Consider the following 12,890-nt stretch of genomic DNA (forward strand, 5'->3'; position numbering starts at 1 on the left):
TTTTTACTTTATTTTAAATGGCTTATGAATGTTACTGTCATACATTACAGAATCTGAGAAAGACTCTCTATTTCAAGCAATAGAGTAAAAATAAGAAATAATCTGAATAACGATTTACAATAAATATACAAAAATAAAACAACCCATTTTTTAAACTGTTTTAGCTTTTACCGAAATAAAATGTGAACATTATTGATATTATTCAGTACGGTTATGTAAATGTGTGGCTCCAAGGATGATATTGTGTGTGCAAATGGATCCTATCAATATACCAAGCCAGATGCAACTCTTTGTCAGGGCTACTGTTACAATCTGCACATTGAAACCCAATATACTGGAAAAGCAGGAAGGGGTTTAAAACATGGAATATTTAATCACATAGAGTAGACAAAAGAAACAACTTTATTTTCTAAATTTGTACTCTCTAAACAAAGATGGTTCTTTACACGTGGAGTTCTATTTAGAACCGTATCATCCTGAAGAACCCTTTATATGCTGAAATGGTTCTTTGTGTTAGAGTTTAGGGTTCTTTATTCCCGCCTTTTTGTTTTTCAAATGAAAGCCACCTCTTTACTGATTTTCTGGAGCTCATCTATACAACTACACAGACTGTCAACACACTCTCAACAGGTAAATCATTTCTTTCTTAAAATGTCTATAAACTTTAAAAATTGTAACTGGTTTCCTACCAATCATGTCTTTTTCTCTTTAACAGATCATGTAAATGTGAGCAGCTCTGTTCATAACAGAGATATTGAATTTGTCAGATTTTGTTTTAATTATTATTGTATGCCTAAATATACCCAGTCATAAAAACATGCATGACTTAATACAACTTTTTGCTCATTTTGGCCTTCATAAACATAACTGTTTTTACATCATCAAATGTGACAAACTGTAACTCTAAGCTCAGTTGTGTGTTTCAGATGCTATCACGTACCATAACCTCATCATCTGCAGCGAGAGACCGCCAATCAGAATGTATACACACATAATGAAGGATGTAAAGCCATCATAGAGGATTGTGAAGATATTTCACTGGAACTTGGTCTTCATTACATCTATATCATGTTCAATGTCAATTTTTATTTATTCACATTTGTGGGGGGTCAAAATCTTTACGTTTTCAACTTTTCTTGAAATATTTTGAGTAGGGCTGTCAGAAGATTCATCGCGATTAATCGCATCCAAAATAAAAGTTTGTGTTTACATAATATATGTGTGTGTACTCTGTTAATTATTATTTATATATAAATACACACACATTCATGTATATATTTAAGAAATATTTGCATGTATATACTGTATATACATTTATATAATCTATAATATAAATATAAATGTTTTATATATAAAAATAATATATTTTTCTTAAATATATACATGCTTGTGTGTGTATTTATATATAAATAATAATTAACAGAATACACACACATATATTATGTAAACACAAACTTTTATTTTGAATGCGATTAATCACGATTAATCTTTTGACAGCCCTAATTTTGAGATATACGAATATAATATGAGATGAATATGAGAAGTGGCCACACAAGACAAGTGTCTTTTAAGTGACAATGCTGCCATCGTGTGGTGAAAATCGGAAGATTAGTGTTCCTTACTCCAACCTCACTATTATAGAAGACATGTCATACATTTTTCTTTAATATATATAAAAACACGTTTAAAAAATTTAAGTAGTCTCAGATTTTCATTTAAAACTTTCTCATAATTATGACTTGGTATTTCATTATATTGAGAAACTTTTTTTTGGTAATAATGTGTTAATTTTCTCGTATTTTACAGAAACTTTAGCTGTGTCCGAAATCGTCATTCGCTATTCTTCACTACATTACTCCACTAATATAGTCCACTTAAGTGAGTGAATACGAGTAACGCCCGTTTCACACATAGGCTACTCCGTTTGCAGTGCGTATGCGGTGCGTATTTTTTTCCGTACCCATGTTATCGGATTACAGCTTTCACACAGCGCGCGGATGCTGTCCGTCAGTCCGTTCCAGGTGCGTTGCGTCTGCAGCAGTCCGGCGATCGTTTCCGTACCGAGTCTATTTTTTGCTGTGCTGCACTGCGTAATTAAAGTGACAGCACAATGTTCGCTTTAAAATAAACATGTACTGACACGAAAATCTAGTAATTTTACCACAGATGTATGTCATTTAAAATATACTCTGTTTCAAAGTCAACACATGGCTTTTTTTTCTCGGGTAAAGCAAGGAAACGACACCTTACCTGGCATTTAGGTTAAAAAAAATTGAAATAATGAAGAGCACGTACGTTCCTGGAGGTGGAAAAACAAAAAGGTCTTTATGACCTGCTTTTAAAAGGGTTTAAAAACGAAAGAGAAGACGAGAGTCGGCTGTTTCTATTGTAAGTTTCTAATTTAAAATGTTTATAGGCTATAAGTTATATTTCAATGTTTTGCCACTTGTGTGAGCTAAAGTAGGCTATAGGCTATATAAAGTTATATAGGCTATATAAATATAAAGTAATGAATTGAATAAAACGTTGTTTAAATGTACTACGTTAAAACGTGACATCTATGAAACAAAGAGAATTGCAATTCTGACAAGCCATGTTCAGTAACAACTTTTGGATTTGAAATGAAAATAATAATGAATAAATGCTGTGTTTGTGGTACAACCGCGGATCAGTTGCGCGCTGCAAACGCAGCATATAAAGCACAACAGCGCGTGCTGCTCCTGCACCGCATACGCAACGCAACACGCACCGCATACGCACTGCAGACGGAGTATGTGTGAAACGGTGAATTCAGACACTGAGTGCACAGGAAGGTCTGCTGCTTCTGTATCGTTTCTTTCTGCTCGCTGTTTAATGATTACAGGTGCTAGTCATATAATTAGAATATCATCAAGTTGATTTATTTCACTAATTCCATTCAAAAAGTAAAACTTGTATATTATATTCATTCATTACAGACTGATATATTTCAAATGTTTATTTCTTTTATTTTTGATGATTATAACTGACAACTAAGGAAAATCCCAAATTCAGTATCTCAGAAAATTCGGTGCCACATTAGCCACCTGGTGCCACACTCTAATCAGCTAATTAACTCAAAACACATGCAAAGGCCTTTAAATGGTCTCTCAGTCTAGTTCTGTAGGCTACACAATCATGGGGAATACTGCTGACTTGACAGTTGTCCAAAAGATGACCATTGACACCTTGCACAAGGAGGGCAAGACACAAAAGGTCATTGCAAAAGAAGCTGGCTGTTCACAGAGCTCTGTGCCCAAGCACATTAATAGAGAGGCGAAGAGAAGAAAAAGATGAGGTAGAAAAAAGTGTACAAGCAATAGGAATAACGGCACCCTGGAGAGGATTGTGAAACAAAACCCATTCAAAAATGTGGGGGAGATTCACAAAGAGTGGACTGCAGCTGGAGTCAGTGCTTCAAGAACCACTACACACAGACGTATGCAAGACATGGGTTTTATCTGTCGCATTCCTTGTGTCAAGCCACTCTTGAACAACAGACAGTGTCAGAAGCGTCTCGCCTGCTAAAGACAAAAAGGACTGGACTGCTGCTGAGTGGTCCAAAGTTGTTCTCTGATGCAGGCACGTGCAGAGGGGGGGGCTTTGGGTGCTCGAGCCCCTGCCCTTTTTCAAAATGAATCAAAAGTGCCCATCTCAGACAAATATCAATGATAATATCGTGGTCAATAAAACTAAATAAATGTGATTATTATAACATGACATTGATGACAATGTATTCAATAGTAATGAACGGCTCAAAAGTCGGACAATTTCCGTTGAGGCGTTGCCATAACGCGTTGCTATGGGTTGCGTGCGTTTTGATTGACAGCTGATTTTCCTCTGTTCGGAAGCGGCTCTCGAGCCAAATATGGTCCTTTCAGAGAGTGTGTGGCCTTACGGGAAAAAAAGTAAACCAAAATTTTTTTTCATCCATAATCAGAGCTAATGTGTTGATTTAATTACAAATCTATATATTATATATTTTAAAGTATTACACAATTCACCAATGCCCGTGTGTCATGTATATACACCAACCAATCGTGATCTGGCAAAGCAAGTTCAAATTCCATTGGGCATGTGAAGTGGAGTGGTAATTTTCTGTTCTTATTCATAAATCGGTTGAAAACTACATAGACAGACGAACTAACGTTTCGGGCTTTCGGTATGGTGCGCGCGTGTACAGAACGGTTATGAATGTAATCTAACAGTTAACAGTCGGCTTGTTTAAAGCGCGGAACACACTTCAATCCGAGTTCCCACACGAACATATTAAGTATTCAGTCCATTTTATCACGAAATTCAAACGATAAATGCCGTTTTAACGCTCTATTATGTGACGTGACTGATAGACGCGTATCTGTTCAACTTCAAGCGGCAGCGCGCGGCGCGCGAGTGAACGCCATCATCTCTTCTTAAGAAATGAATATTTAAAGGTATGTTGAGGATACATTACAACTTACTGAAACGTATCATATGTTGTGTAATCGCTCCATCGGTGTTTCAACCGCGGAAAGACAATAAAACAGCTTGTAAACAAACAATGTCATGTAGAATCACATTTACCTCAGAAGTCATTCAGTGTCCACAGCTGTGAGTTCACTAGAGAGATTAACTCTTTCACTGAATACATGCATTAGATATATTCGTTATATTAGCCTATATATATTCATTATATACCACTTAGCCTGTTAGTGATGTCTTGTTTATTTAATGTATGTTTAAATAAACCTGTCATGAAAATTACAGCCACTAAATGATTATATTTCAACAAATAAATCAAAAAATAATAATTAGATTTAGATATTAATGCAAAAACTGCCTTATGTGAAGCTTATGAGTGTTGATTATTATATCTAAAAATAAATAGCAAATTAATTTAGGCTAATAGTTTGGGCTCTGTTGTTAATCTTTAATAGCAATATGTAAGGGCTCCCTATATAGTTTACAGCATTATCTTTAAGAAACTTTTAGTTATAATTGAATTCATTTAAGGACAGACACAATTTTTTTTTTATTAAACCACTGTTGAATAAAAATTAATAAAACGCAATTTTGTAAAACTGCTGTACCGAATCCGTACCGAACCGTGACTTCAAAACCGAGGTACGTACCGAACCGTCAGTTTTGTGTACCGTTACACCCCTAATATAATATATTTACATATTGCCCCTTTTTTACATTTGAGCCCCTGCCTCTGAAGAACTCTCTGCACGGCCCTGCTCTGATGAAAGTAAATTTTGCATTTCCTTTGAAAATCAGGGTCCCAGATTCTAGAGGAAGAGAGGAGAGGCACACAATCCACGTTGCTTGAGGTCCAGTGTAAGGTTTCCACAGTCAGTAATGGTTTGGGGTGCCATGTCATCTGTTGGTGTTGGTCCTCTGTGTTTTCTGAGGTCCAAGGTCAACGCAGCTGTATACCAGGAAGTTTTAGAGCACTTCATGCTTCCTGCTGATGACCAACTTTATGGAGATGCAGATTTCATTTTCCAACAGGACTTGGCCCCTGCACACAGTGCCAAAGCAACCAGTACCTGGTTTAAGGACCATGCTATCCCTGTTCTTAATTGGGCCAGCAAACTCGCCTGACCTTAACCCCATAGGAAATCTATGGGGTATTGTGAAGAGGAAGATGCGATATGCCAGACCCAACAATGCAGAAGAGCTGAAGGCCACTATCAGAGCAACCTTGGCTCTCATAACACCTGAGCAGTGCCACAGACTGATCGACTCCATGCCACGCCGCATTGCTGCAGTAATTCAGGCAAAAGGAGCCCCAACTAAGTATTGAGTGCTGTACATGCTCATACTTTTCATGTTCATTATTTTCAGCTGGCCAAGATTTCTAAAAATCCTTTCTTTGTATTGGTCTTAAGTAATATTCTAATTTTCTGAGATACTGAATTTGGGGTTTTCCTTAGTTGTCAGTTATAATCACCAAAATTAAAATAAATAAACATTTGAAATATATCAGTCTGTGTGTAATGAATGAATATAATATACATGTTTCACTTTTTGAATGGAATTATTGAAATAAATAAACTTTTTGATGATATTCTGATTATATGACCAGCACCTGTATTTGAAATGTAACAAACTGCCAGCTCCAGTAGTAATGAAAAGATTTATCTTGAACTCTATTATGGAAATTACAACCGTTATTTGAACAATGTAACGATCAATTAAAAAAGTAATTTATACCTGTATGATATTAACCTGCCACATTGAACGAGCGGTTTGGAAAATGGATGGATGGATGATTCAGCTGCAGGCGCCATCTTCTGGTCAGACGCGGGAATTCATTCTTAACGCGACTCTCACAGTGCATTATGGGTATTCTCTAGCCGTTGAGCATAGATTGGTTGTACAATGTACTCATTATTGTGGTATTTAATGAGTGCACTCTATAACATCCAATATGGTACCGGACACCACTACAAATGTCTGTCCCCTCGAAATAGTGCTCTATTTAAGGGTAGGGGGAGATTTTGGACACAGCATAATGAGCATCGATGCATCCTGGTTTTTGCAGTGCATTGTGGCATTTTTTTTGTGATTTTTTTTGTCTTCGTCATCATTATGAGAAATTAAGTCATTATTATGAGAAAATTTCTCATTATCACCCCCATCTCATCCAAGATGTTCATGTCTTTCTTTCTTCAGTGGAAAATAAATTAAGTTTTTTGAGGAAAACATTTCAGGATTTGTCTCCATATAATGGACTTCAATGGCAACCACCTACGTCTAGCATGACTTTCCGATGTGATTGTGCGATCCATGGCACGTCGCAGAGCAGCGCAAGATAAGCAATTTAGGTTAAAAAGTATATAAATGGTTTTTTTTTTTCAAATGACAGATGGTCTCGCTAGATAAGACCCTATTCCTCAGCTGGAATCGTGCTGAGCCTCTGAAGCCCTTCAAAGGCCTTTGAAACGGCATTGATTTGGACCTTCAACCCGTTGGTTGCAATTGAAGTAGGCCTACATTATGTGAAGAAAAATCCTGGAATGTTTTCCTCAAAAACTTAATTTCTTTTCGATTGAAGAAAGACACGAACATCTTGGATGAAATGGGGGTAATTATCAGGAAATTTTCATTTTAAAGTGAACTAATCCTTTAAGAAACCAAATATAGCCAAACAAACAGTAACTGCAAAAAAGATTTCAGCACCCTGGACAGCAGCAGCCGGCGCTTCACTTACTATTTATTTAAGCAACGCAAGACCATTTATTTTTCTGTTACATATTCTTTTGTATAAGATGGTCTATTCACACCACCAGGTGGCATAAAATGAACAAACATTACCCATCGCCGTGCAATCCAGCTTTCAATCACTCTATTAATGTAATCTGTACCCTATCATATTTGTTAGAAATGCTAAAAACGCTGAGAAAAGTTGCAAACGCACAATACACATCGCAAACAAACAAGTGCACAAATCTGCATTTCACAGAACAATTAGTCGAGGCATCTTCTGCGCATGCGTGGAGTGGACCGTGTACCCCCCGCGCGCAGCTCGGGGCGCATCATTGACAGGTTACTCGCGTGCACTTCTCATGCGGTGCACTGAACACCTGTAAGATGTGCATGGAAACAACAGCTGGGTGAAAATCATGAGGTGAGGTGCCATTAAGCCCATGCAAATCCTCTGAAATTTCATCATAATGACTAATTGGACAAACGTGTCCAGCTGCCCGTTCAGCATCCCTTTATGCGCTGAGGACATTATGGACAGTAATGCAACTGCTGAGGACTTTGAGTACCCGGTCCATCTCTTCCCAGTCCCTATACTGACTGGCATCACAGTGACGTGCTCTTTCCTGTTCCTCGTCGGAATTGCTGGGAACCTGTTGACCATTTTGGTGGTCACTAAATACAAAGACATGCGAACCACCACAAACCTTTACCTCTGCAGCATGGCACTTTCAGACCTGCTCATTTTCCTCTGCATGCCCCTCGACCTGTACCGGGTCTGGCGGTATCGACCGTGGAACTTTGGCGACGAGCTGTGCAAACTCTTTCAGTTTGTGAGCGAAAGCTGCACGTACTCCACCATCCTCAACATCACCGCCCTGAGCGTGGAAAGATACTTCGCTATCTGCTTTCCCTTCAGGGCAAAAGTCATCGTCACGCGGGGTCGGGTTAAAGGGGTGATTTTACTTCTCTGGACTGTGGCTCTGTGCAGCGCGGGACCCATATTCATTCTGGTTGGGGTCGAGCACGAGAACGGCACCAACCCCTGGGAAACCAATGAGTGTAAAGCGACCGACTATGCCATCCGGTCCGGACTGCTTACTATGATGGTTTGGGTCTCCAGTGTGTTTTTCTTCCTCCCGGTCCTCTGTTTGACAGTGTTATACAGCCTCATAGGCAGAAGGCTGTGGAGAAGAAAGGAGAATCCAGTCGCACCCATTTCTAGTCGGGATAAGAACAATAAACAAACGGTCAAAATGCTAGGTGAGCTCAACGATGCCCTGGAAAGTCTGACGAGTATTTTGTGTATCGCATTATATGTTTGAAAATCATATACATAGGCTATATCTTATTATAGTTTGTGTTGGTTTCAGCCAGAAAATCCGACAAAACATTTATTTTCATTATTTTATTTAATAAATATTTATTTACATCTAATTAAATGCCATGTGTTTAAAGCAATAAGCCACAAGAGGTGATTTTAGTGATTTTGTTTTATACCAAATATAGTGTTCTAATACAAAACAATAATATTTATAATAATATATTATTATATAATAATATAAACTAATACACAACACTTATATTTAAAATATTTTTTTAAATTATTTTATAATACAATTAGGCTATTGTAATAAATGTACATTGTTTTATATTTTTGACATTACAATTTACATTAATTATTCATCATAATCAGAATAAACTTTTTAATTTTGTGTACGGTTGCAAACGTAGCCTACGCAGTAAAAAAAAACAAACAAAAAAAACAACCCGCGGCTCCTCCAATCAGACATAGGGACTATCTGTCCTGAAATTAGTTATTTTTTGCCATACACAATTAATTACACAATTATTTAATTAAACTAATGGATATTCTATATTACAAATGTATGGACCATTTTACTTGAAACCAAGAACTGCATCTCCAGCTTCAAACGTTTAACTTGTTTATTAGTATTATTATTAGGCTATCATTTATAATCTATTATTAGGCTATTATTTATTATCAGGAATAGAAGGATTTTAATGAACACACGACGACTAGAAGTAGCATGATTCCAGTCAGAACAAATGACTCTCGGTCACTCTTCGGGAATCAGATTCACTTCTCTTTGAGTGAATCAAAAACACACAACGATAGGGTGACCAAACGTCCTGTTTTCCCAGGACATGTCCTGTTTTCAAGTCCTGTCCTGGCCCTAATATAACTATTTTCTTTGAAAGTATTGAAATTAATAAGGAATCTTTGAGTAAACTTCGAGTATCCTTTAAGTAGCCTATCTCATTGCCAAAATATGGTCACCCTACACAACGACCATTGTACGAAACCCGAGACCCGAGTAAATGACTCGAGTTCTTGAGTCGGTTCTTGTTAGCGAATCAGAAACACTTCAGTCGGATCGGTTAGTGATTCGGACTCAGCCGTAAGTCAATTCTATTTCTAGTTTTTGACTCGAAATAATTGTTACTAAGCATGTTTAAACACTTTTTTGCAAGGATACCATATTAATTGTATCTCTTAGTTATATAATACAGTTTAAAAACGTTTAAAAAACTGTATTTCTCTCTCCCTTTATCAGCTGTGGTGGTTCTTGCGTTTGTTCTCTGCTGGCTGCCGTTCCACGTGGGTCGTTACCTCTTCTCCAAGTCATCCGAGGCCAATTCTCCTTTAATCTCCCAAATCAGCGAATACTGCAACCTGGTGTCATTTGTGCTGTTTTACCTCAGCGCTGCGATCAACCCCATCCTCTACAACATCATGTCGAAGAAGTACAGGTGCGCGGCGTGCAAACTGTTCGGAGTGAGGCGCGCTCCCGGACGATCAGTGCAGAGCATCGTGAACGCGGAGAGTTTCTCGGTGTGCAATGAATACAGCTGGAGCACGTGACACAGGAAAAGTCGTTTTGAAACGTGCACCTTTTAACACAGACTAAAACGACTGAAAAACGAAAAGGACAGTCAACATTAACCTCATCATTTTGGTGATATTGAGATTATGCATTAATTTCAACCGTCCACTGTCATAAAAGCATATTGCATATGTTCAATTTAGCCTGTATATAGCAGTAAAAATGATCAAACTGCTGAGCCCCGATCACACAATTTTTACCTTTAGGTGCAACATACCTAGTGCATACACCACCAAATATGAACACATTTTATGATAATGTTTCTGCACAGGTTTTACCATCATCAGCAGACACCAGCAGTGTGACGATCCCCTTTACCCTGGTATTCATGCAAACTGTACATATGCACACTACCCAAAATGCCTTAAACTGTGTGAAGTACTGGATGACAGAGCACTGTAGATGTAAGCACTCTAACATTGTACCCTATTTGGGAGAGATACAATGGTGCTGAATGATACCATCCCATGCCATTAAAAGCTTGTGTTATCACGTTACATTAATGCATTGCTGCCATAAAAAGTGCACTTATTGCAGGTTTGTGAACAATTCTGTTTGTTTTGTAAGCTATGTGTTTGGATTCAGCATATGTTACTTGTTGGCAATGACATTCTAATTAAAATGTAAAACTTTTTTCTTGAGATGCTTGTAAAACACTGAGAATCTTCGAGTGGGGACATGTTTTTTTGATATATTGTGTCTATACGCCTTTAATTCACACTGTGATACATTTTCTGGAACATGTTATTGTGTAATATAAAGGTTTTGATGTCATGCAGTATTACTTGATTTGAAAATTAAAATGGATTGTGTTATTCACTATACAGCTCGTCCTGTATTTGTTCTTGGAAATACATTTAAAAAAATATATGTATGACTATCCAGCACAGAAAATCTAATGGAAATGTTTGTTTTGTGTTGGCCTGTAAAGATAAAATGTAAATAATAATAAAATAAATAAAATATAAATATAAAACCTAATATAATTGATGGTCATACATGAAATACAAACACTGCAAATTGTTTCAGAAATTTAAAAGAACTATTGTGTATAAATATATTTTACATATATGCTACAGATACATAATCATCTTAACCCTAAAGGGACCTTCGGGACAAATGTGGGCAAAATCTTTTTTTCTTTAATTTTAAAAATACTTCCCTTAATCGGAGCCGTACAAGGCTTGGCTACTTTTTCTAAGTTTGCCACCTGAACACACACACAAAAAAAATTGACTCGATTTTACAATGTTAAGTGGTTGAAAAAAAAAAAAAACTCCTTAATTGGGCCTTCGTGGACAAAAATGGGCACCCATAGGAATGAATGGGAATTTAATAGATTTCAGAGCTTTTTTTTTTATTTGTCCAAAAAACTTAAATAAATCCAACACAATGCAGATCATACATGCACATAAATGAAGGGGTGAGTCTGTACAACATTCTCAATGTGTCAAATACTCACACATGCACACACACACACACGCACGCGCACACGCACGCACACACACACACACACACACACACACACACACACACACACACACACGAAACATTCAATGAGCCTATTGGTCTAAGCATGTTTTGGCATTTTTGTATAGTCTAAAACAACACAGATGCTTTTTTTTATTATTTACAATTTTAACTTGTGATAAAATGTAAAACTTAAGAGGTTAAATTCGTTAAAACATTGGTTTATAGATTTCAGCCTTTATGCAGCTATGCAGCCATTGGGTATATTGCTATGGCTATTGATATTTTATCTTCATTTAAATTTTATACCAACATAGGTCACCAAAGTCATCACATTTTTAGGTTTTGGCTGTCTGAACATACTGGAATTATTTTTTTACTGAAGTTAAATTAATTTTAAAAATACATAAATTAAATATATAAATATATATAGATATATTTTACATAAAAATATGGTACTTTTAGTGGTAAATAAAAAAAAATACAACAAAAATAAAAAAACTGCATAAATTGATTGTTTTTATATTATTGAAGACATTGATATAACATTTATTTAAAAAAATATTTGGGATCACACCTCAGACCCCCGTGCCCAAATGTGTCCACGAAGGTCCAATTAAGGGCTGTAATATGAAGGTCCCTTGAGGGTTAAATACAAAAAGGGTAGTATTTTCAATATCTATACATTTAAAATGATATGGTCGTTTTTTTATTTTTATAAATGTCTATGATTATAATTTACATCAATAAATGTGAGAGTTATGCTTTAAAAATATGAAATGATTTTCATGAAACAATACACAAAGCTTTTGAGAAGCGTTTAGAAATGTTTTCCAGGGGCACAGATAAGCGAAAGAGGACATTGGTGCTGTTTATCTGTCTAGACGCTGAATTAAAGATAATCAAAACTGACCATTAAAAAATAAAACATCCTCAGACTCCATTCTTGCATAACTTGAGATCCGAAAGGCCACTTATTACTTCAGTGTTAAAAATCTCCTAAATACTACATATAAAAATATGCTACAGCATCTTAAACTTGAAAAAGAACTGGCACAGACGCCCAACAGTACGTTTCATCATTACAGATTTCTTAAAGCTGTAACTCACCTTATAGGAAAAACTGTAAAAAACCTGTAATAAAAAATAATATCAAAGCTGCGAGCAGCGATGACGGGCCCAAGCCGGTGGCATCAGCTTAACTGTGCACGACAGGCGCTAACAGAAAAAAACATAAAAGGACTATGTCGAAGTCATTTGAATTCACCACATTAACTGCAGCAGTTGGTGATGCAATGACCA

General features: G+C 36.6%; 1 protein-coding gene across 1 annotated transcript; it reads left to right on the forward strand.

The window, feature by feature from the left end:
* Positions 1 to 7,679: 7,679 nt before the first annotated feature.
* ghsrb (growth hormone secretagogue receptor b) lies at positions 7,680 to 10,096 on the forward strand (the record flags this gene model as incomplete). Its single annotated transcript, XM_079806040.1, has 2 exons — positions 7,680 to 8,472; positions 9,789 to 10,096. The coding sequence occupies 2 exons, from the start codon at positions 7,680 to 7,682 to the stop codon at positions 10,094 to 10,096; spliced, it is 1,101 nt and encodes a 366-aa protein (XP_079662166.1).
* Between the last annotated feature and the right edge of the window lie 2,794 nt (positions 10,097 to 12,890).

This window comes from Gobio gobio (genome assembly GCF_949357685.1).
Source record: "Gobio gobio genome assembly, chromosome: 23".
Taxonomy (NCBI): domain Eukaryota; kingdom Metazoa; phylum Chordata; class Actinopteri; order Cypriniformes; family Gobionidae; genus Gobio; species Gobio gobio.